The following is a 25,916-nucleotide window of genomic DNA, read 5'->3' on the forward strand; positions in this document are numbered from 1 at the left end:
TTTGATCAACCAGCGAATTCAGCTGACCACTGGGTACCCAGTACAAATAGACAGAAAAGCATCCAAGGCTCTACTTATCCCGTTCTGACCACACGGCCTCACTGACAGAGACTCAGCGTTCTATTTCAGATTGAAATTCCACTTGGCAGGAGCATATACCCCTGACTTCAGATTCTTAGACTTATCAAGGTCTCAGCAATGACCTGGGTTTTTGATGGAACAGGTCTCTGATGCCCCAGCTTCATTTTGTTGCTTCAAACCAATTACAGGGATTTGAATTCATGTAAATCAAACAGTAATTTAAGCACCACTTCCTTGATTTATTATGGAAAATCTGAGAGATGAACCTTTGGGACTCTCAAATTCAGTACATTTTAGGAAGTATTAGTTACAGGTACAAATTTTTACTTTTAAGCAGCATGGAGCATCAATTTCAAGACTCAGGTCTTAGCAGGTTTCCTCTTTTTACTTGCATGTAGAAAACAAACTGAATTTGTTCATGCTTAGACTTAATGGAAAACCACCAGATAATTAACTCCTTGATCTAAAGGACTTGACAACTTGACCTGCACTTAGGAGAAAACATGAAATCCATCCAAACAGATAAAATCCAACTGAAATCTGCTACCAAACTTGCTGAACATACACTCTAGCCCTCATAATTGATTTATTTTTTAGACTTTTTTTTTTTTTTTGGTCACTTAAAGAGAGAATTTTGAGGCAAAGTGAGTTAATTTGAACTTACTTTGAAGATGCTTCCCCAGTAGTTTTTTAAAAAGATAAAATTGCACTATTCATTAATTTTAAAACAAACCTGGGTCGACGTCTGGCTTGGGCTGCTGTGAGCAATGTTCAAGGGTGTTGATGGGAGTGATTTAGTGTGCAAGGGGAAACCGCAGACATTTTTAAATATTAGAAGAAATGTAACTCACAAACTTCTGTTACAAGTCAGAATTCTCGGGGAGACACACATGGATATGTTGAGGGCTTTTAGCTTAGGTTCATTATAAAGGCTGGCTAATCTATTCATAAAATGAGTCGGTTTATCCAAATACCAGTTTCCCTGAAAATAAAACTAGACCAATTCACTGCTGGTTTTGACTCTGGGATGACAGCCTCTATACATCCCATGGAGAAAGGCAAGAGGATTAAATATATAGGATCTAGCTAGTATTTTAAATGGCTTTACAGCAGTGGTCTCAAACCAGATACACACTAGCATCAGCTGGGGTGCTTTTAAAAAATGGTGGTGCCCAGCCCAGTTAAGCCAGACTCTGGGGCCTGGGGCCTGGTATTAAGCATGCTGAGTGATTCTAATCATGTGGCCAGGGAAAGAATCACTGCCTTAGAAAGCTAGTTGTATTAATGTTTCAAAAAGTTTAAACCTTCTAATTAGAACAAATCAGAAAGCCAGCTCACCAGACAAGGTGCCCAGAAACTTTGGGGTTAGTCTGAATCTTTACTTTGCCCGGGCTTTCTGATTTAGACTGGGAATTTTGGCTGCTACGTGCCCCTGACCTCAGTCTGGTATGTCCTGATTGGCTAGAGAAAGCCTAGTCTTTCTGACCCTTCCTCTTGCCAAAGTTTGGTATCCGATCTTGTCTAAGGAGAGACGTCTCACATTTTAGAGTACTGTCCTAAGGAGAGAATACAGTGTTTCATCAGTTTATGAATGAGGTTGAGGTGCTGAGGGTCTTGGAAATCATATGATGTTAATTAAGATCTGACCACTGGCTAGGCCGAATGTGAGGGTATAATATTCAGCTGTGGGCAAAATTGCTTTCAAATGAGATCTTAACTGGATTACAAAGATTGCTTAACTGTGTTTTACCAAATGCAGATATTTTCCTTTGTCCTTTAGAAATCTGTTTCTTAGACCACTTTTCAAATTAAAATGCACATTAGTAGCTCTTTCAGAAGGAGTGTTATTACCTAGTTCCATCTTTGAGGAAGGCCTGAACTCTTCTTCCTAATGGGTTGTCCACAAAGGGAAACATTCCATTCTTCAGTTCTCCTGTTGAGATGGTAAACAACCAGGTCATATTTTCTCAAACTGCCAGTGTTAAATGCCCTCTATGAGAGAGGGGAATGCCCAGTACCCACTCCCCACGTCCTAGAGGACCTTCTTGGGAAGGAGTAGGGAAGGTGTACTGGACAGATGGGTCTCTTCGCATTCCTGTGACCCGGGCTTTCTCTTTATTTTTGTTCATTTACTGAAGGGCCGGGAAATACCAAGACATCCAAGCCCTCAGCTGTGCCTCCAGGCCCCCCTGTGTACTTGGACCTGTGCTATATTCCCAACCACAGCAATAGTAAGAACGTCGATGTTGAATTTTTCAAGAGAGTGAGGTCGTCCTACTACGTGGTGAGTGGGAATGACCCCGCTGCTGAGGAGCCCAGCCGGGCTGTCCTGGACGCCTTGTTGGAAGGGAAGGCCCAGTGGGGCAGCAACATGCAGGTAAGAGCTCCGGGACAGTGTCCGCACTGCACATGGAGCTGTGTCCAGAGGCAGAGGGAAGGGATCATGTTTAATGAGGCACCATTATGACTGTGGATCCACCTGAGGTACCCCGGGGGGTCTGCCACATACAAACTGTCCTGAGGACGAAGTGGACTTAACACACAGAAGGCGGTCTAAAAGTATTCTTGTTACCACCAGCCACCAGGGACTTGGAGGAAAGCCACTTTACCACCCTAAAGCATAATACATTTATCTGCAAAATGGGACCAAGATTACTTGCCCTTCACCCTAATATACCAAGAATATTAACCAGTGTAACCAAGTGGTCATACTTCCATGTGATGCGGATGAGGACTTGTCTTTACTCCTTTGTGCTTCACAAGTAGACCAAAGCCTGGAATATGGCCGTTTAGAAAATCGGCTGTCCAGTGAGATGCTGCAGGAGGGGCACTGCTGAAAATAGTCCCCAGCAGGATACTCCCGGCTCCCAAGCATCATAACTAGGCACGAACCACTCTTAATACTATGTCAGCTATGTTTTTTGCTTATCTAAGTTTTCCTTATGGTTTTGTACAGTCATTCAGTAAACTGTGCTTGCATAACATTGAATAGAAATGCTGGTTATTTCATCATATGAAATCTAATGAGAAACACCCAGTGGCCTCTTACTGAATACGAGGCGGAATTTTTACTGTTCAAGCCAGTGCCCGCCTACCCACCCAACTCCTCTGCCCCTAAGCACACACACAAATTAAAGATACAAACGTTTGTTCTTAGGATCAGTTACGTTAAAGGAAATACAAGAAATTCCACCTTAACCGAAGCACTTCTCTTAACACTAAAGAACTGAAAAACCGACGACTCATTGATAAACTAATTAGCTAGTCATGACGTGCTTTTGGTTCCAGTGTCCAGCTCCCCCAGAAAAACTGATTTTTTGGCAGCTTTATTCTGGTTCCTAGAAAACGTTAAGTTGAAAAATTCTTTGAATTTCCTAAGGACAACAGAAGATTTTTCTCTTTGCCCTTCTTTTTCTAATGGTCTAATACCTCGCTGTTCTGTTTTTCATCCGATTTCTGGTTCTGCTCTTCAGCAGCTGTTTTTTCTCTCCCTGCAGGTGACCCTGATCCCAACGCATGACTCGGAAGTGATGAGGGAATGGTACCAGGAGACCCATGAGAAACAGCAGGAGCTCAACATCATGGTTTTAGCAAGCAGCAGTACCGTGGTTATGCAAGACGAGTCCTTCCCTGCATGTAAGATTGAACTGTAACAACCAGACCAGCCGCACCACAGGGTTTGAACTTTGTTTCCAGAAATTCTTCAGTTTGAAACCACCTTTTCTAACAAAAGTCAATTCACCTAAATAAGTCGCTGAACTGTTACCTGCCAAACGCTATACTGTGTCATGGTGATACAAGTCACTAATATTTCTCAGTTTTTGCTGATTGCTAAGGGAAGTAGCAGTCTTCCCACACTAGGGTTCAAGTTACTGCAAAATTACCTACCCCAGTTCATCTCTGCTGAACATTTGGAAACCATGCACTAGCAAACCCAACTGATTTCTGCTAGGTAGAGGCATCTGTCTTAGAGAGAGAAAGAGGAGAGAGAGCGCGCACGCACAAAAGAGAGGGAATGCAGAACAGAGAGAGAGAGAGAGAAAATGAGAAAGAGAAAAAGAATGCAAGAGGAGGAGATGTAATGGTAGAGAATGCTGGTGAGATACCAGAGAGAAAGAGAGAGCAGGGTGGGGCAGAGAAGAGAAAATAACCATTAGTTAGGTCTGCATTGTCTATTCTGTAGTTTGCACAGGCAAAGTTTGCAACTTGTGTCAGTCTGAGTCATCAAAAACGGTCTTAATTTCCTAAAACAAGTTGGCTGGAAGAAAACGGAAAAGAACAAAACTTGTAATGAGGGCATGTGAGATTTTTCACGCCTTAATTAAGCTCCTTCAGCTTGAAGGCTGCACACTGACAAAACGTAGTGAGTGTAGACTGGACATGCAAGTGGTTTGAACCCCATTCAGAACTCTCAGACTCTTCAAACACACGAGTAGATTGATCTAAGGCATGCTCCCAGCATCTGTGCACCCAGTTAGTCCACTCTGAGTCAATTAACCTGCATGTGGAGACACCCAAGTCCACCCCGATAAACAAGCAAATACCAAAGCAGTTGGGAGTACATACGGTAGACAATTTGCCTTAGGAAGTGACTTGAATGTACAAAGATACTTGATGCACTTATTTTTTAATGTGAGACAGCGAGTTTATAAAACATCCGTGTAGGATTATAGATACTCCAGTTAAAGGAGCATGTGTGTGCGCGTGGGAGGGGTACTAGGAGCTTACCTGATTGGTGCAACAGTCTGATGCTGAGCATTGCGTGTTGAATACCACCTCAGGCCCCTCAGCCAAGCAAGTTGAGCCTTTCACAGCTTCTTTACTACTGCAAGTTCAAGACTGAAACGGCTTCTATGATCAGAACTGGGAAAACAGTGAATCTTAATGGTGGAAGAGGTTCTCAGCAAGTGTACAGTATTTAGCTTCCCTCGTCTTACATTGGCTTTTTTTTTTTTAATTTTCCATTAAGTTCAGCATAATTATGGGAACAAGTGTACAGAAGAATTTTTTTTTTTTAGATATGTGAGAACTTTTCATAGATGAACTTTTTAACAAATGTTTTCATTTACAGGAAAATGCAAAGAAAATTTTCAAGTGACAGTCTTTTTTTTTTAGTGTTTCGTAAGACAAAAAAAATGAATAATGTTTTTTGAAGTTCTGGAGAGATTGAAGTCTGATATTGCAGTAATAATATTTATTAAAAGCCCATCGCTACCAGGAATAGTGATACCTCCCACCCCTTGAGTCCCATAACAAAAATCTGAGTATGTGCTATCTTAGAGTGGGGGAGAATGGCTACTTTTCCAGGCCTTTACGAGTACATCACCCAGTGGTATCCTACGTACTTCTTTCAAGATCTTCAACCATGAGGTAAAAGAGCCAAGACAAGTTCAAAGAACCCTAGCAAAAATTTGCTTGGGGATTTTCTTTTTTGGAAAAAAAAAACAAAAATACGTTGAAAACAAATGAATTCCCAACTCCTACGGTTCATCATGTAGAGTTCAGAGATCATTTCCATCATTGTCATCATTGAACTATGAACCTGGGAAGCCAGATCATGATTAAAACTGACGTTAAGTTTCAAGTTGCAGATCAACGCACCCAGTGTTCAGATGTGTCAAACTTTTCAGTGACAGCTGTGCTGGGCTCTGTCGAGTTGCGTCTCCTGCAGACTCTAAGATCTATGGAGTAGTCAACAATCACCTCGTTTTATTTTCTATGTTAGTTATTTATTTCAGAATTAACATTTTAGTTTATTTTTGTCTGATAAGTGTGTGTTTTGCACTGCTAACTACTATGAGGGTTTAAACAATGCTTCTTCCGGGTCCCTTCACCGAGGACCTAATGCAGTCTACTTAATGCTGTGAATTACACTTTTCAAATGTTTAATTTTTTAAAAAAATTAATATTCTATTTTTTTTTAGGGTTCTCTAGAAATGCAGCTTTTATTTATTACCCTATTTCTTTGAAGTCCTTAAGAACAACGCATTGATTTAGGGTACAAAAAAACGAGCACACGATGGAAAACACATTGTGACAAAAAAGGATTTCAGTGAGTATAAACTCACCTACTTAAAAGGTATTTTAAGAGACAACCTAAGACTCTCAAGGTGATTATTTAATAATTAGTTAAGTTGGTTCACATGATGCATTGGAAGAGAAACAGATTTCCAGCCTTCTTGCCAAATCCAGACCTCTGGTTGATTTTTCTTTGATAGAAGATGGAATTATTTTCCAATTTCCCAAATTAAATTTATTTAACATGTACATTATTTTGCTTTAAGAAAAAAACCAAACATTTTAGGAAAATTATAGCCACTCTTCAATTATAACCATTCTATCCCACTCCTTTTTTTTTTCTTTTCTTTTTTGCTATGGAATTTAATGGAAAAAATATACAAAAGCTGTCACTGGTCAGCTGGCTCTTTTTCCCATGAAATAGATCAGTACCTTTCTCCATCCATTGTTCTCAGTGATGACCACAGAGCCTGAATATAACAGGAACACCAATATTTACATTACAGGTTGCTCCTGTCCTTCCAGACACCTTTCCTACCTGTGTGACTAACCTAATTTTGCTAGTTTCATAAATACACGATTAGTTTAGTAACAGCCATCACAATGTACCATGTACATTCATGGTGAGAGCTAAAGATTGACACAGACTTCTAGGAGCTTTATTCATACTGATTACTTAATCCAATTGTATAGATTGAATATTTGAGTGAAAGGAATTTACACTCTGTTTAAATGATGGGATTCCATCGAGATAGCACTCATGATCATGAACTTTTTGGTAGTATTCTTAAAATTCTACAGAGACTAAACGTTAGAGATGATCCTCCATTTTCAATTTTAACTAATTCTATCCCCTTTCTCAAAACCCAATCCCTGTGCATGCTTTCCCAGTCTTGTGGTGGGGCTGGATACAGTGACTGACCCTCCCCCCCTTCCCAACCCTTAAATGCCATTTTCCATGGTGTTCCAAAAAAAAATGTTTTTTTTTTTCTTAACCTTACATATCATAGTGAATGGTTTCCCCAGTGTATATGAATGTTTTAAGTGTCTCCAATAGCTTACACACTTTAGGAGCTTTCCAGTACTTATTTAATAAGATTTAATCATTTGCTAATGGAAATTTTATCACTTCCCATTTTCCCTGTTACCAAATTTCAGCTCTCAGGAGCTGCTCTACAATTCTAAAATTGCTTTTCTTGCCTCTTTAGTCACCTGTCACAGGAGGTTCTTGCTCAGTAATGACATTGTGAGTTAGATTAATAACTTTTTTTTTGCGCTTCAGATTTAGAAGAAAAGACCCTGTTTCCATCTGAAAGGAACTGTAAGCTTTTATCTTTTAACCAACTGAACAACACACCAAAAGCAGCCTAGGGGATGAGCATTTCTTTGAAAGCAATTAGGTTATTCACCTGGTATTAAAACTATTTACTATGAAAAAAAAAATCTGTGACTTTATTAATTTAAAAGGCAGCATCAACAACTGAAAAGGAAGGGAAGAAATAAATAGCTTCTCTGCACTCATTCGGAGCTCCCCAAAAAAGGAGCCATCGAGATGGGGCATCAAGACCGGGGCTGCCCTTTTCAGGACGCCCCTGCGGCACTGAGTCAGGCTTATGGCGCTGCATGCAGCCCTTCTCCTTCCACCCTGGAAGGACATGGTCTTGAGCCTGGCTGAGAAGCACCTCCCACTCCTCTCTCTTGTTCTGGATGGTGTTTGTGTCAGTCTGCAGCTGTGTATGGTATTATGTCTTATAATCCTGCATCACTTCTATCCTATCCAGTCATATCTAATGTAGAAAATTAGTTTCCAGTGAAAGTAATATGTAGTGCTTTTATGATATTTGTGTGCAATATCCCCTCTTCCATTGAGGATATTTGATGTAAAAGAAAAAAAAACACCTCAGTTCCACAATAAAATACAAAAGTGGCAAAAGTCGGTGTGTGTGCTGTGCTGTCTTTTGTCGTGTGTTACTGAGTTGGGTGCGTTGGGGGGCTGGGGCGTGTATGGTGGGTTCATTCACAAGGGGTGATTGATTTTGTTCTTTTCAGAGTGGGCTGCCTGGCTTTTGGTAAACCGCGGAGAGGGCCCTGCTACTATTTCTACAACTGTTGTCTCATTATCCTTTATAGCCAAGCCCTAGAGGACCTTGGGGTCTAAGGACAGAAACCGGAAGATCAGAGAAAGAGTTAAAATTACTGCTTAAAAAGAAAAAGTCAACAGAGCAGTGTATCTGAAGGAGGATATTGGGAGGGTTTCCTACTAAATCACAATATAAACCAAAAACCAGGTTTTAATCTTAGCTCTGCCACACCTGGCTGTGTGACCTCAGTCACTTCATCCATCCGGAACTCCCTTTCTTACCTGTAAAATGAGAGGATTTGACAAGATGGTCAAACTGGATGATCCCTCCTAGGGCTGACTTTCTGGGGCTCTACAAAGTCATCGCACTCGGTCATTATATCCAGTACGTTATCTCCTTTTTGGTTTCTTGCTCAGTTACAGAGTAAGCTCTATATAACATAATATGCTGTGGATTGGATTCACACCTAGGAAATAAAAATTTTTTAGGAAAAGTGATGATAAATAATAAAAAAAAAAAGAAAAAAAGGAGGAATTCTCCTCAGTCATTCAATGATTGTTGTACCTCTACTCTATACCCAGCAGTGGGTAAGACCATGGGGGTTTAAAGGTGAGCAAAACATAAGTCCTGCCCTAACTGAACGCGGTGACTGGGACTCCCAAAATCCAAGGATGAGTGAAGGTGGCCAGAGGAAAAGCACCAGAAATGGTGTCTAAACTGAGACTGTGTGTGTATGGTGTGTGTGTGCCTCAATTCCCGCCACAGAAGACGTGCCCACAGAGTGATCAACAGACCTCCAGTACCTGGTCTTGTCTGTCCTCAGAGATGGTCCTTTGGCCTCAAAAGGCCACTGCAGCCTGTCTGAAGTCATAATGATGTTCCTCTGTCACAAACACTCCTTTTAATCCTACACTGTGCTTCCAAGCCATGGGGCTGGTCGACCGGTCCCATCAGAAGTCACTGTGTACCAGAAGGCATTCTGAAATCCCTCCAGAAATTAAAGGGTTAAGCATGTGAGCACTCAGGGTGGGAAATAATCACCAAGAGATTTTGATTACATCTGTCAGATTAAATTTAAATAAGTTGTTTTCTATTCCACTGCCAAACTACTCAGTTCCAGGAAGTCTTTCCGGCCTGGACACAGGGTGACCACGCATCCTGCTTTGCCCAGGACTGCCCTGGTTTCAGCATGGGAAGTCCTGTGTCCCAGGAGACCCCCTCAGCCCCAGGGAAGCCCCAGAGTTGACCATACCTGAACCCCTCTGTGTGTTTCTATCCCACTCCCTCCGGACCGAGCACGGCGGAGATGGTGACGAGTTCATCTCCTTGCAGCTGGTCCTTTTCTACTTTGAAGGTAGCTTTTCTTCAGTTTCTGTTTTCCTATTTTGCAGGCAAATCAACAAAGTTCTGTTGAGGTACTATGACTACATTTTCTTTCTCTTTATAAACGTATTGCTCATTCTAGATGCTTCTCTGTGTCCCTTCAATGACCTTTCAACACACACTTGACTCATGAATTCTTGGGTCTCTTGCATAATCCTGGATCCCACCATTTCCTCTCTGATCTTATACTGTACATCTTAGAAATTCACTGGAGCCATACAGGCAGATTGAGTTTTGGTCACAGTCAGTTCCTTTAATATGAGCAGTTCTGGCTAATTCTCTGGGGGTTACTGGCAATGTTTTCACAGATGATGGAACATCATTATGAGGCCACGTTCATGGGGTAATCACCTCTAAAAAGTAGGCACAGTTCTAGTTCATGGATTCGACTATCCCTGACTCAAACCAATAATGCATGTTACTTTAATGCAGTCTCATGGATTTAAATGCTATGTGTCAACTGATGACTTTTACAATTTGTATCTCCAGTCTGTACCTCTTCTCTGATCTCCAGACTCATATATTCAGCTGTCCATTAAAAGCTCCATTCGGGTGTGCAGTAGGGACCTTTAAAATATCCCAAATCAAATTTAACATGTCCTCAAATAAATCCCTGGTCTCCCCTGACTGCTTCTCCTTTTAGGCTTTTCCACCTCAGTAAATGGTACACACACCATCCCAGTTGCTCAGGTCAAAAATCTTGGCCCATCAGCAAATCTGCTGGCTCCACCTTCAAGACACACCCAGTCTAACCCCTTCTCCTCACGTGCACTGTTAATACTGTTGTGCAGGCCAGTCATTTCTCCCCTGGATAAGTGCAGTAGCCCCCTAACTGGTCTCCTGTTTCCTGTCCTCGCCCTCCAAATATCTGCACATAGCAGCTAGACTAGAATAATCCTCTAAAAATGTTAGGTCACACCATGCCATCCGGTGCTCAAAACCTTCAAATGGGTTCTCATCTCAGTAAAAGCCAGCGTCCTTACTAATGGGCTGGCAGTCTTCACCACCTGTCCTTTCCTTTACCCCTCGTCTCCCTGGCCTCAAATCCTGCTGCTCTGCACCTTGTGCAGTCCGCTCCAGCCACATGGGCCTTCCTCATACACGCTAGGCACAGTTCCCTCCAGGGCCTCAGCACTGGTGTCTTTGTCTGCCACGCTTTTCCCCAGGCGACCGACCCCATGATCCTCAGCCTCATCCGCGTGGGTCTTTTCTCAAATGTCATCTTCTCAGGAAGGCCTTCCCTCACCGCCCTGTGTTAGGCTGCAACCTCCACCACTTAACCAGAACTCTCTTTCCCTCTTCCTTGCTTTGTCTCTGTATCACATATCACCACGTGACATGTTATATACTTATTATGTGTCTCCTTCCGTAGACTAGAAACACCACGAGGGAAGGGATCTTAGTCTATTTTGTTCCCTTCTGTATCCTCAGTGACTATTTTAACCATTCCTGACACACACTAGATGTTCAATAAATATTTGTTGAATGACTGAACGAATGAATGAACGTACGTAGTCCCAGGTTAGCACAGTGATTATAGGGGGTTGTTGTTTGAAAGGGGCTTTGGAATCAGACAAGCATGGGTTCAAGCACTGTCCTTGCCACTTATTAATTGTGTGGCCCTAGGCAATTCACATAAGTCTCAGTTTTCTCCTCTGCAAAATGAGGGTAATAATCCCTGCCCTGAAGGGTTTCGGTAAGGATTAGAGAGGATTTATTTAATTAGGATTAAATTACGTAGGAATGGGCATTCACAAAGAGCAGTTGTTAAATATAATTTGTGTAATCAAGATGGGTACATGATTGCTTGTGAACCAGATCCGGGAAAACGCTGACACCCAACAGTGGCCCAGCAGACTGTCACTGGAGGAAACTTAGCGGGCATTCTTGCAGAGTCTATTCCAGATACTATCTTAGGCATATTAACCTTGGCATTTTAAGAATTAAAATGTTGAACTCTGCAGAGATGAAGCATCATGGAAACCAAAAGGGCAAGCAAATTCTCTTACCACTGGGTATATCAGAGGATATAATGTCCCTTTTATAAATCCTTTATAAACCTTCCCCAAAGTCCTTGATCTAGCATTTAAAGCCCATAATGGAATTTATTTTCAGACACTTCTTTTTTAAAGAACAAACCATTTTCTGAACATGTCCAGCTCAGATCTGGAATCATCACATTCATGTATAATAAACACAAAACCTAAGTGTCACTCACTATTTTGTTTTAAACAAAGATCCTGGTGGTAACTGCCACACTCTCAGAGGCGTTGCCACCATCCTTTGTTTGGACTTCCTTGTTACCATACAGGTAATAACATCCTCATGGCAGCATGCAATGTCAGTGAAAAGGCCAAATCAATGAGGAAAGAAAAGGTTATTTTCAAGTGAAGAAGTTATTTAGAATAAAAGGCAACTTTCTGACATAACTATGTTTGTTAAAAAGTACTCCTTTCCCTGATTCACTAAAGCCAAAACTTCATCCCTTCCTCAGCCACACGACTGGGTGCAATGGTGTCGGGTTCCGCTGACTCAGGGGAGGAAGCAGCTTCATTGTGGAACTCAAGACTCCTGGTTCCAGCTACATACCCCCAGGTAGCAAATCATATATATCACAGACAGCCTACGGACTGGGAGAAACTATTTGCAAATGATGCGACCGACAAGGGATTAATTTCCAAAATATACAAACAGCTCACACAATTCAATAACAAAAAAACAAACAACCCAATCAAAAAATGGGCAGAAGATCTAAATAGACATTTCCCCAAACAAGACATACAGATGGCCAAGAAGCACATGAAAAGATGCTCAACATCACTAATTATTATAGAAATGCAAATCAAAACTACAATGAGGTATCACCTCACACCAGTCAGAATGGCCATCATCAAAAAGTCTGCAAACAATAAATGCTGGAGAGGGTGTGAAGAAAAGGGAACACTCTTGCACTGTTGGTGGGAATGTAAATTGGTGCAGCCACCATGGAGAACAGTATGGAGGTTCCTTAAAAAACAAAAGTAGAGTTACCATATGATCCAGCAATCCCACTCCTAGGCATATATCTGGAAAAACTCAAATTTGAAAGATACATGTACCCCAGTGTTCACAGCAGCACTATTTACAACAGACAAGACATGGAAGCAACCTAAGTGTCCACTGACAGATGAATGGATAAAGATGTGGTGTACACACACACACACACAATGGAATACTACTCAGCCATAAAGAAGAATGAAATAATGCCATTTGCAGCAACATGGATGGACCCAGAGATTATCATACTAAGTAGAATAAGTCAGACAGAGAAAGACAAATATGATATCACTTATATGTGGAATCTAAAATATGATACAAATAGACTTGTTTACAAAACAGAAACAGACTCATAGACATAGGAAACTAATGGTTACCAAAGGGGAAAAGGGACGGGGGGGTAAAGTAGGAGTTCGGGATTAGCAGATACAAACTACTACATATAAAACAGATAAACAAAGTCCCATTGTATAGTACAGGGAACGGTATTCAATATCTTGTAATAAACTATAATGGAAAAATATATAGATATCTGAATCACTTTGCTGTACACCAGAAACTAACAAAACATTGTAAATTAACTATACTTCAATTAAAAAAAAGAAAAAAATCATATAAATCACCATTTATCCTTTTCCATATGGACTTTTCTGAGGAAGGATAATGGCCCACCCTCTATCACTGCATATTTTATACTCATATACAGTTAGACAAGAAACAACTAATGTACATCACTGCAAAAATTCCTGTGGCTGCCTGGCTCGTATACCCTAGACGAGGGTTTGTAAGCTTGGCACCACTGACATTTTGGACCAGATAGTTCTTTGTTATGAGGGCTGCCCTATGCGCTGTAAGAGGTTTAGCAGCATCCCTGGACTCACTAATACGTTATTTCATTCAGAGTGAAAAAACGACTTTGATAAACCAGTTTTCAAGGCCTCTATTTGTAAAATGGACAAATTTCCCACACACATATCTGATGTCCACAGCCCGCTAGAAAGTATGAAAACAAAAGGCAAAGTTTGGTGCCAAGGCAACACAGCCCCAAGAAGAGGAGAGCAAGGTATGTGTACCTCATAATTGTTTTTTCTTCTACTACTCTGCCTTTTTCTTCTATTTCTTCTTCCTTTTTTGGTGGGGGAGCGGGGGACGCGCAGGGTGGGTGTGGGTTCATTCCAGTGCCACTTAATTTCTCTTGAACACCTACTTTACACGACTCCATGGGGAAGAAGAGGACCATCTCTACCCCAAGACAGCCTGAGACAGACCTATGTGACTAACTAAAGCACAAAGCAGGTGATGATGATTTCCCTTCATTAGAGCTTTCCCATCTCTGGGCTTGAAGTGCTCTTGCTGTGAACACCCATATCACTTTGTGTCTCTAATGATACTTTTTGGTTTATCAAGGGCAGGGCTTTTTCAACCACTCCATTATTATATCAAGAGGAAGGTTCAAGATACATCAGAAGGCGCCTTTTGCTCAGTAAATTAACCATCATGCATGAAGCATGATAGGTGCATATGTGCCTGCCCCCTCTCTCTCCCTAGAATATAAGTTATTTGAGGGTAGGGTCTATCGTGTACTCATCTGTGTAAACTCAACAGTTCTTAGTACAGTGCCCAGCATACAGTATGTGCCACACAGAGGCCTGTGAGCGCAGGAACGCAGCGCCAGAACAGAGAGAGCCTGTGTGCTGTAGTCACCAAGCTTCTAAGGGAGTGATCAGTGCTGCTAAACAGAGCGGAGGGGAAAGAATCATTGCAGTTGGTATGCAGCAGAGTGAAAGCCAAATTCTCAGGGTCTAATGAACCAGCAACGAACCAGTAAGTGGAGATACCCTTTTAAGAAGTTTGGAGACAAAAGGAAGGAGGGACAGGGTAGGAGCTTGACTGATGGCAGGATAAAGGCTTTTTTGTTTCTAAAAGGTAAGGAAGTCTTGAATAAGATTGCAGGCTTGGAAGAAGAAATCTGTAGGGACGATGCAAGATGGAAAGAGAAGATGGCTCTGGAACAGGCAGGCAGGTGAGGAATCAGGTCACAAGTGAAGAGCCTAACCTTGGAAAGGAGGGCGGGGACACCTATCACTTTGAAGTAGAAGGGATGATGGAGAGAACAGGAAAGGAGAGAGCTGTTAAGGCAGAAACAAGGGAGACTGAGGTTGTATTATGTGGCCTAAATTTTCTTGATAAAGCAGGAGGCAGGAACATCTGCTCACAGTTCTGGTGGGGCAAGGGTCCAGGGCTTAAGCAGACTCAATAGAGAAGCTATTGAGGTAAAAATGAGAGTCAGTAAGAGAAATGAAAGAACTAAGTTGAAGAGGACAGCTGTAAATCTGTAGAGGAATCAGCCTGACATTACAACTTTGTATGTCAAACTTAGTGGGTCAGAAGCAAGGAGACAGAGAACAAGTGGCGGTGTGTTTGTCTCCTAGGGCTGCTGTAACAAAGTACCAAAAACTGAGTGGCTTAAAAAAGCAGAACTGGAGGCTAGAAGTTCAAAATCAAGCTGTCAGCAGGGTCACACTCTCTTTGGTGGCTCCAGGAGACAATCCTTCCTTGTCTCTTCTGGCTTCTGCTGTTGGCTTGCAATCCTTGGCTTGTGGATGCACCATTCCATTCAGGTAGCCATCTTCTGCCCATGTGTCTTCACCTTGTCTTCCTTCCGTATCTATCTTTTGTCCAAATTTCTCCTTTTTATAATTTGATTTTAATTTGATTATCTTTGTAAAGACCTTATTTCCAGCTAAGGTCAGATTCTAAGGCATTGGGGTCAGGGCTTCAACATATTTTTTCCTTGGTGGTGGTGGGTGGACACCATTCAACCCATAACAGGTGGCTCCAAGGATACAGGTCTGTGGACGGCAAGTGGGCCTGGATAAAGGGAATGAGAAGAAATTAGAGATGCATCAGTGGGATGGCCAACCCATGGGGCCCAGACTGGAAGGCAGGCAAGCAGGGTCTGAATTCTGGAGATTGAGGATTTGAGTGACAGGGTTAAGGCTAAAGGTTTGCAGGCAGAAAGTACAGGGAAGAGCTGGTTCAGCGGGAGTCACATGATGAGAGAAAGGGAAGACTGGGAGAATGCGACTTCAGGCTGTAAGATCTTGGATTAGTGATACGAGACTGGAGGTCTGGCTGTGACTATGGCAGGTCAGCTAGAGGGAAGGTCATCTGTTACAGTTCAGGTCATCCCCAGAGGCCAGGGTACTGACAGCAGTTTCTCCATCCACGTGGAAGAAATACAGACGGTGATATTGGTGAAAAGACCAAGGACAACTGTGGTCAGCTCTCACCATCTAGGAGGGTGGTAGGGTATCCTATAGCTCAGGGGAGGAGAGCCTGGGGAAAGGGGAGTAGATGGTGGGGAAAGACTCTTGAGAGTTCCTGAGAGAGATGCAGGCACATGTGTGGAAGAAGTCCGGGAGTGGAGAGCTTGGAAACTCCTGCTGGGCAGCAGCACAGTGAAGTGGTCTCTTGAAGCCTGGAAGTAAAGTGCCACAGGCACAGACAAGGAGGAAAATGCAGGCAAAACTATGAGCTGAAATATCAACCAGATGCTTCATGTGTGATGGTTGTTAATTTACTGAGCAAAAGGCGTCTTTTGATGTATCTTGAACCTGCCTCTTGATATAATAAGGGCTGAAAAAGTCCTGCCCTTGATAAACCAAAATGTCAGAACCAACTTTTGGTCATAACCCTCTTCCTAAGTAAGACTCAGGCCCTGTGTTGGATACGGACTGCAGGTATGTACGGAGGGAACATGCAGGGTGAGAAGCAGTGGGAGCCTGACCCCACGTAAGTTACTTAGTTTCAGTTTCCTTATTCAAAAATAGGGTAATAGCAGCTCACTCATAGGGCTGCTGGAGCTCAGCGAGTCCTGAACACAAGTTAGTGGTTGTGGTGATTATTACTATTATTACACATGCCACAGTCTACTGGAGAAGGAGGGTTGAAAATATGCTGCTCAAAATCATAGTGACTATAATGACGATGAAGCTCCCGACTCCTCCCTCCCTTCCCCCAAAGATGAAGAATACACCAAAACGATCCTAGAACATTTATTTCCACAGGTTCTTGATACAATCCTGCATAAAAGTACACCACTACACATGAGGGCAAAATTACACAGCAAGCAAGAGCGGCCACTGACCCCTTCCACAGAGAAACCCCAGAGAGAAAATGTCCACCTCCTGACAGTTTTACAATCATTCATGTCTTCTACGCACTGCAAGCCCCATCCCATCTCTCATTTTCTCCAATTGCTAACTGAAACTTGTGTTCACAAATTGTATGTGTGTTCATGTGTGTACACAGAAGGCTCACTTTACCTACTTGATGAGGGGCTGAGACAATGCTTTGTAGGAAAGTTACCGCAACATGATGGGGAGTCAAGCCACGGAAGCTTCAGAGCTAGGGCTAGCTCTCTCCTCAAAAGCCCTCACATGCTAAAAATGCCACCGGGGGTCCCTGAAATTTGAGAGCCAGTAGGTCTTGTGTTTGCTCCTGTACTGAACTTCTCCCAGTTCAGGTCTGGGAGGGGAAAGTGGGGATGTGCGGGCATCCCATACCCAGCTCAGGCTGAGAGCTTGCACGCAAGAGGGGACTAGGGGACAAGGTCTCAGGACCTGCAGGTGGCCTCGGTTGGGGACACAGAGACCATTCAAAAGCTTGTGCTTGAGACCAGATTCTTCAGTCACAGTTTCTCCCACCACCATCGCTAGGTATCAGCGATTTTCAGTCTTCAAAATTGATCCCTGTCCCCCAAGAACTCCACTATAAGCGTCGAGAGCCCTTATTTAAGGTATTTAGCTAGTGGCTTCAGTCTGACCATTTGCCACTTTCATGGTTCCACAGTCTTCTTGGCATCCGGGTGGGTGGTCACATGGCTTGACATGTGAACAGCGTGGCTTCTGTACCTCAGGGGGTCTGCTTTAAGAACAGGAGAAGGTGGATGCAGGACACTGAGGCTGCCCTCATGGTCACTGTGGATCCTGAGATGGGCTCTTGTGAAGTTCCCGTGGCCCCTGAGGGGCCTAATTAGGCAGATGCCTCTGCTGCTCTTCGAGCCTCCTGCGCCTGCTTGGCCCTCTCCCTCTGCTCCTTTTCCCTCTGAATCAAATGTACCCAATCCAGATGCCACTGCTGCAGCTTCTGCTCATAGGCAGCGATGTCTTCTGCTTCACAGGTAGGGAGCTGTTCCTTGACAAGCTGGGTGGTCAGGGTCAGAAGGCTTTCTGACTCAACTTTGCCCAGAGCGTGTAGCTTAGAATGTAAGGCCTATTGGAAACAAAGGAAAAAAAAAAAAAAAAAAAAAAAGAAGATGTGGGAGGGGCAGGTAGGTAAAGAATACAAAGAGGAAAAGAGAAGAGGTTAAGTCACTTACAAAATCTCCACACATTCTGCTCACAGGAGAAGGTACTTTATTGGGAGCCTGTCATGCTGCCTTTCATCCAGGCACTGTTAGCTTTTGCTCTTTTTTTTTTAATTTCAGCCCAGCAATTCTGCTAAGATGCACCACATGTCATTTCTTCCCCTTCACTCACAAACGGTAAATGGAACTCCATATGCTGTGACTCCCTGTGTAATTTCTTGTTTTAGACCACAAACACTGCACAAGTAAAGAAACCTTCATTTCCATTCTGACCTGCACCAAACCAAGCAGCAAACTCCAAGAACAAAGAACCCTAAGATGGAAACAAAATGGCAGAAGCAGCTGATAAAATGGAGCAAGTTCATCCATAGCTTTTCCTTTAGAGTTACTGGGATACATGTTTGCCTAACCAGTATTCCTTTCAACAGATGGAATTCATGTCAACGCTTTCTTACTAACGGCATGCTAAACAGCTCCCATGAGTGCCTGCGCTATTATAAGCCTGCACGTGCTGTGCTTCACTGCAGGTCAGCCTTGACATCCTGACTACTTATGGCTCCATCTGAAACGGCAGCTCGATTTGGTCAGTATTGTATTTCTGGAGAAGTAAAGTACTAAAAACACTAATCTACTTAAGTGCTTCAAGATGTAGATCATCAGAGACCCACTTATGGCCCCAGACTTAGCATATATGACACACCCCATGTTCCACAAAACAAATGCAATCTACTGGCATAGGTGATGAGGCCTGCTCTAACAGCAGGGGCTGGAAGGTGGGAAGGATCCACGGGCTTCAAGGAGTGGCCACACGTCTGGTGTGACAGGTCAGCCACAAAAATGAGCCCCCAAAAGATTACCTGGGACTAATAAAAATCAGGCACCAGGAAGAAAAGGAAGCGTAAAATGAGAATTCTTTCTTTCTGATATCACTTCCCACCTGGTTTGAGGCCAAGGAGACAGCTTGGGACACCAGAATAAGGACTCAACTCTGAGTCAGCAAATCCAAAGTGTTCAAATTTGTGTTCAAATCCAAAGTCAGTCACTTATGGACTAGGTTCCCTCAACCTTAGTGTCATGTAACACAGGAAGAGCAGTATCTACCACCCAGGTAAGGGTAAAGGAAACGCAGTAGTGCCTAACACACAACTAGCAGTCAAGAAATATTGGTCTTTTTTTGTGTGAATTAAAAAAAAAATGCACTGTGGAAGAGTGAGGGCTGAGAATTCAATGCTGGCACAGATTTCTATTCTCCGAGATTAAATATATAAGCAATAAGAAAAAGGTGGTAACTTTTAAGAGTCGTGGGGCAGCCCTGCTCAATAAGAACACGGTAAATGATAATCTATGGGGCTAAGCAGATTTTTTGCTTTTTAGCTTTTCTAAATCTGCAAAGTTAAGAGGAAAGAACAGGTATGTAAATTCTTAACCTAGCTGCTAATTCTCCGTGTACCCTGAAAACATCGATTAACCTTCCTTTTTCAGTTTCTAAATTATAAAAAGGGGAAGTTGAGCAATTACCTTATACCCGGAAAAACAGCTACTAAAGGTATTAGGATCCTCCTTAGAACAAGGGGAAATAGATTTCCCACAGCTGGTTCAATATAATTACTGCAAAGATTTCAATGTAATACTCTGGCAAAGTATACATCCCTCTGCACCAAAAGGACACAATGGGTCAGCTGAGAGGGATGGGAACGTTTTCTGCTTCACACAATGAATTCTCCTTCAGGCAGCAATTTTTTTTTCCCCCCGCTTTTTGCTAAATAGATGAGAAACACAGCAAGGAAGAGGCCAAGGGCTTAAAATCTGAACATGGCTCTTCCTCCCTGACTCTGATCACAGAGCATTTTGGGACGTAGAGTTGAAAGCTACCAAAGGCAGTTTGAGTGCTCAGGGCTGTCCTGAAACCTGTAGAAACCTGTTTACACCATCCATGTAGTCCAGAGAGCATTTCCAATGGCCCTAGTGCACACCACAAAGCCGAGCAAGAGAAGATGCCTGCATTTCATCTTCATCATATTCAGATGAGGTTTTGTGATTTCTACCTGGGTTTCTGGTGATCAAGAAGGTTCAATGTAATATGGAGAAATGACCAGATCCTCTTCACCCAGGGCTGAAGTCAGGTGCTTGCTATGAGAAGGCAAACTGTTACCCATCCATCAGGCAGACGTCAGGGATGAGTAGCGGATAATGACATGCTGCCTTAGGAAAACTGTGACCGATTCGCTCAAGTATGAAAAGGAGCATAAAACTTCCATTTGTTTCTTTTAAGACCACTTCCTGTGTGAAGCAATAACAATGTGATTTTTTTTTTTTTTTCTGTATGCGGGCCTCTCATTGTTGTGGCCTCTCCCGTTGCGGAGCACAGGCTTCGGACGCCGCAGGCTCAGCGGCCATGGTTCATGGGCCCAGCCGCTCCACGGCATGTGGGATCTTCTTGGACTGGGGAACGAACCAGTGTCCCCTGCATCGGCAGGCGGACTCTCAACCACTGCGCCACCAGGGAAGCCCAACAATGTGATTTTTGATGTCAGTTTTTAATGCCCTTGTGTGTGACATTGATGCATGAAAGGACTGCTGGTCTATCACCATGGTAGAGAAGCATGCTTAATGCACAGCTGAGAGGGACTCAATTCTGCTACAACTCACCTCAAATCGTTCCAGGTAACGGGGAAGCTTGGACTGTTCAGTTTCCTCCACATCCAGCTGCTCCACCAGTTCTTCTGACCTCTGGGTCTTCTCACCTTCTTGGGGCTGGTCCTCTGAAGACCCCTGGGCTGGAGCGGTCAGAGCCGCCTTCAGCGCTCTGTCCAGCACATCGAGCTGCAGAGCAGAAAGGGGGGCAGAGATTAAACATCCTGTGGCCCTGAAAGCACTGGGAGGGAGGCTGGAGAAGGGAAAGGAAGGGAAACCTGGGATGTAAAATATTGCGAGAAGAGTTCTCTTATCAAATTATAGGGAACAGAAATGGTTATATAATTTTACACTAGAAACACCCTGTCCCATGGCATGAACACTTAGTACAAAACAAATGGAACAATAAGCAAGCTCAGAATTATCTGTATAAGTGAATCAACACAGCAGCTTTTGATTTCACTTTTAATCACCCAGGTAAGAATCCAAGAATCATGCTTGATGGGTACTGAAGTACCACCCCTTCCATGTTTTTCTTCCTCAATTGCTTTGGAATTGGGAGAAAGGGAAAGAAAAACCACTACAGACCAGAACCAAAATGGGCCACTTTGAATGCACAGTAAAACCTCTGAATCTAGGCAGGGACCTTCTTCAGAGAAAAATTTTAGCTCATAGGGTATCCAGAGATTAGGGATCAGTCAATCTATATAAGCTGCTGACAAAGACCAGATAGGCATACATGAAATTTATTGTAACAGGTGATTTCTATGGCTTAGAAAGTAAATAAACTATAAAACGGAAGGCTTCTTTTTGTTTTGACCCCTCTCCCCTACCACTTCCATTTTGGGGCAACCTCCCTCGACCCTCAAAGGGCCTAATCATCAGAGATGGGACAGAAACAACCTCAAGGCCAGCATTAGCACCTGCATGGATAACGATTAATTCTGTCCATGTCACTTCAGAACAAAAATCCAGAAAATACTCCAAGGCTTTTGAACGCCACTAATATATTATACCCAAATGTGTATGTGGGATATACATATATATACATATACACATACATATATGTGACACATATCCCACTCTTGCTGACATCTGAATCACATTCCTATGAAGTCAGAACACAAACAACGCAAATCTGTCTCCAACTGGAAGGAGTATTTCCCTGGCAAAGCATTTATGTATAATTTTGTGTTTTCAATCACCAGCACTGACTACAGCAGGGTTAAAACATGAAAATGTATTTAGAAATGTGTATACTTGGTAAATGTCTGGCAGAGAACATAAGGCCTCACTAGACACCAGTATAAGGAGCCAGTATAGGGACCAGACTTGTGCATCCTGTGACTGCGCAGAAGCCATGAGGTGAGTCCTAGTGATCAGCATCAAGGCAAAACAGATAAGCAGCTGCTCAAAGTTAACTTTTACACCCTGTTAATGAAACAACTGATGTCCTTCTATGCCTCACTCTGGCTACAACAGCTGCTTGGGCAGGAGCGAACACTGTTGGCTCCCTATCGGGTGTAAGCTCGTCGCGTGCTTTCCTGTAGCCTGAGCTCACTCTAGTAACTTCGTAGTGTCAAGAGCCCAAGGTGACCAAGAGGGATGAGCTTTGAGGCTGGTGGGAGGACAGTGTCCTAGTCCAGGCAAAGTGAACACCTTAGAACTATGAAAGGAACATTTGGTCCAGATCTCCTCAGCATCATGCATTCACCACAGAATAGTTTAATGGAAGGAAAGAAAGACAGTGCCATCTCTAGTCCCTAGACTCATTTCTTGAGAGCTTGTATGATGGAAAAAACTGACAGGTAGTTAGGCTCCGGGGACTAAATGAGGAGACAGAAATGCCAAAAATTAAAAATGAAATCTTAACCTCTCAAGCTCCTACTGAGATTTTACTTTAGGGGTCGGGCGGAATTAAACAGTATTTTACAGAATTCAGTTTGAATTTTAGGGAAGGGGAATGGTCTTCCTCCCAGATACTGAACTATAAAATCAACCTCAATCTTATTTTCTAGTGCTTTTTGTCAGTAACATTGAGAATGTTTGTGGTTTTTCACTCCTTTTCACCTGAATAAGTACATGATTCTATAGAGATAAAGAAAGTGGGGCATGGGGGAGACAAGGAAAACAAATCCAAAGCCTGACTTATGAGTAACAGGAGATGATAAATCCCACTGAATTAGACAGGGAACTTACCGCTTCTCTACACAGCTTTCCGTCTTCTGGGGAGGAGGCCACCTTCTCCATTACTTGAAGGGCTCTGTTGAGGTACCCTGGCTGCCACAGCAGGGGCATGTTATGGTACACAGCCCGCAGCCCTTGCTGCAATTCCACCTTCCCTGTGGCCAAAAAGAACAATGAAGAAGGCTCAGCTGTGGCTTCCCACTATGTCTGAGACGGAGGACTTGAAGGCACAAGCGAATACTTACCTGGCAGCTCTAGAAATAGAGAAGGATCGTTTCAAACCTATACCAAGAGCCTCATCCCACCCAGTGAATGGGGACACTTTGGATGTATGATGAAAAATGTAAAATTCTATGTATACACCTTTCAGTATAAAGTCATGTGAACTTATCTTTCCTCTTTTTCATTTGGACTACTGGAGATTATCATGAGGATATATGAATCAAAGGGTTGAGGGAAATTTACAGACGTTGCTATTTATTTTTTATTTATTTATTTTAATTTGGCTATGCCGGGTCTTAGTTGTGGCACGTGGGATCTTTAGTTGCGGCATGCGGACTTCTTAGTTGCGGCATGCATGTGGGATCTAGTTCCCTGACCGGGGATCGAAACCAGGCCCCTTGCATTGGGAGTGTGGAGTCTTACCCACTGGACCACCAGGGAAGTCCCTACATAGGTTGTTATATCTGCCTCTAAGTGGAACTACCCTGACAAAACAAGTTAAACAACTGAAATACTAGTTTTGTTTCAAGACCAAAATCTTCCTCTGAAAAAGAAATTCCACAACTTTTTCCCAGTGGAAATCTTGTCAACATCTGACAACTTCCCCTGCCAGGAAATGTTTGACATTTTTCAAAATTCTCCAAAACACCCCATGAAACACTCTTTATGGAAAAAAAAAAAAATCTCACTTTGCTCTCCTTTCCTTTATTTGAGGTTCATCAGTACTTAAATCGTATAGTCCTCATTCATCCTTTTGGGTATCAGGACATGAATGTTTCTCTTGGTACCTCAAACAATCACAACTGGAGCTTAAAACATGGCTGGCAGCAAGGTCCCCGAGTGAGGACAGGGGCTGTCTCTGGACTCCTGGGGAACAGAAACTTCTGCACTAATGACCCAAGTCACCTTGAGCTGCCAGGTCTTAAATCTACCTTCACTTATCTTTCCCGGGAAGGAGGATTTGGGAAAGCTGTAGTGGAACATAAATAGACAAAGCTCATCAGGTGACAGCTAATTTTAGATCTGTAAGATGCTTGGGGTTGGCTGCAGTCACGTTCTGGGAAGCTGCTTCTGTCAGAGGTGAATGAGGCTGCGCAGCACAGGACACAGTGAGAGCAAAGGGCTTTGGATCTGATGCTCCCAGACCCAAAACACCCGGGCCTCTGCTTAGCAACAGGAACAACAAAGTACATTTTCTTAGCCTTGACAACTTCCCGGCCAATTCATGCAGTGTAACAATCCTGAGTGCTCATCTGAAGGCAAAGGCCAAAAACGTGTAAATCAATATCAAAAGTAGATGGTAAGTAAAGAGAAAATGATTTTTAAAAAGAGTGGTCAACTCTTTTGTTAGTCTGATCACCAGCCTGATGAAGTCCTCTCTCTGAGTCAGTTTCTATCAGAATCAGCATCTGAGAATGCCACACTACATTTTATTGGTGAAGATCAACTCCAAAAGCAGTCAAACTGCTATAACTTAGATGATTTTCAGAAAACAAAGGTAAGCAGACACAATGTATGATCAGAAGGGACTTTCTCAAATGCCTACCTACTTAGGAGAGAGACTGCAAGGATAATGAAATAACATGCATTTAATAAACCTGTGTAAATCGGGACACATTTTATGCACATTTAGGGTGAACGTTATTTGCCCAGATTCCACACAACCCAAGTGCCGAGGCTGCTCCTCAGAAGGCTTTGCCCTCCTGACTGTCTGATTCTCATGCAAGCCGGGGTCTAAAGCAGAGCTAGCTGTCCTGTGTGTGGCACAGTCACATTGCACCAGTGAGCCCCTCTCTGCTTTCCCAAGTGCTGCTGGATGTGCTCTCTGAGTTTCTCTTCCCTCACACCTGAAAACAACACCAAGGATATGTGTTCAACTCCAACTCTTAATTTCTTTCCTCCTGGACTTTAGATTTAAGAGACAGAAAGATCTTTGTTAATAATGGGAAAGATCCTACTGGCCAGTTCTCCCAAAAGAGGGTCAGAACTTTCCTTTCTTTATCCCTTCCTCACACTGATCACCACTAAATATAATCGAGAGCCATCAGAACTAATTCTCACCTTGCCAGTGGTGGGAGGTTTTAGAACCCGCTTTATTGTCTTAGGTCATAACTGTAAGGCCATCAAAGTCTAGTTTTACGTCTAAAAATGAAAGCTGTATTGGAATTTCACTCACAAATTTAAATCAAATTATAATTTTATTATGAAGTAAAAGAATGCATCAGTTCTATCCATGAAGAACGATGTTTGTAAGGACCTCCAGCTTACCAAGAAGCGCATAGCCGTACAACTGGGAACTCAACCCCACCGAATTCTTCTGCTTTAGGCCTGGGAGTAACAGGGATGCACCAAAGTTCCTCTCCTCTTCCCACTGCAACAGAATACACCAGATCACGGTGCAGCCAAGCAATGCATAAATGCATTTTGTACGCAAAAATGTGATTTTTAATGACACAGAGGAAAAAAGAACATGTTATAACATTAAGTAAAAGGAGCAAAATAACAAAACTAAAGGTACATTATAATTCTAATTTTGGAAAGAAAAGATATTTATGTTTAATGAAAAATACAGAACAGAAATGCCCAATATGTTAACAGATTTCTGGGCAGTGAAATTACAAGCAATTTTGGTTTTCTTCTTTGTACTTTTCATTACTTTCCAAATTTGGGGCAGTGAGTAAGAGTTCCTTTTACGATCAGAAAAGCAAAACAAAATAAAAATAAAGCGTACACTCTGGACCAGCACTGCCTCGAGACAATCAACAAAGATTACCCATGCTGTTAGCCCTGTACTCACACTGCTATGAAATGACAGAGCAAGCTTTTTGAACTTTAAATAATTCAGCAATAAGACTCCTTCTACTTCACAGTGTTCAAATAAATATAACTATTAGGCTGCCTTT

The 25,916-nt window shown here is 42.7% G+C and overlaps 2 protein-coding genes across 10 annotated transcripts in view; one reads left to right on the forward strand and one right to left on the reverse strand.

The window, feature by feature from the left end:
• Positions 1 to 8,034, forward strand: part of MAP1B (microtubule associated protein 1B) — a 94,102-nt gene extending 86,068 nt beyond the window's left edge. For both annotated transcript variants that reach the window (XM_067730941.1, XM_067730942.1), the window contains 2 exons: positions 2,220 to 2,458; positions 3,579 to 8,034. In XM_067730941.1, the coding sequence (XP_067587042.1) occupies positions 2,220 to 2,458; positions 3,579 to 3,734 (395 nt within the window). In that variant the 3' untranslated portion in view covers positions 3,735 to 8,034. The remainder of the gene's footprint in view (positions 1 to 2,219; positions 2,459 to 3,578) is intronic.
• The window catches only part of MRPS27 (mitochondrial ribosomal protein S27), a 106,546-nt gene continuing 85,554 nt past the window's right edge, over positions 4,925 to 25,916 (reverse strand). For 6 of the 8 annotated variants that reach the window (XM_067730945.1, XM_067730943.1, XM_067730948.1 and 3 more), the window contains 4 exons: positions 25,282 to 25,384; positions 22,804 to 22,946; positions 20,620 to 20,793; positions 16,642 to 17,876 (listed from right to left, as the gene is read on the reverse strand). In XM_067730945.1, coding sequence (XP_067587046.1) covers positions 17,637 to 17,876; positions 20,620 to 20,793; positions 22,804 to 22,946; positions 25,282 to 25,384 — 660 coding nt within the window. In that variant the 3' untranslated portion in view covers positions 16,642 to 17,636. Of the gene's footprint in view, positions 8,647 to 8,983; positions 9,160 to 9,432; positions 15,471 to 16,641; positions 17,877 to 20,619; positions 20,794 to 22,803; positions 22,947 to 25,281; positions 25,385 to 25,916 lie in introns of those variants that run through there. The other 2 variants (XR_010941980.1, XR_010941981.1) reach the window with 2 other exon arrangements.

Source organism: Pseudorca crassidens, chromosome 3, assembly GCF_039906515.1.
Source record: "Pseudorca crassidens isolate mPseCra1 chromosome 3, mPseCra1.hap1, whole genome shotgun sequence".
In the NCBI taxonomy this organism is placed as follows: domain Eukaryota; kingdom Metazoa; phylum Chordata; class Mammalia; order Artiodactyla; family Delphinidae; genus Pseudorca; species Pseudorca crassidens.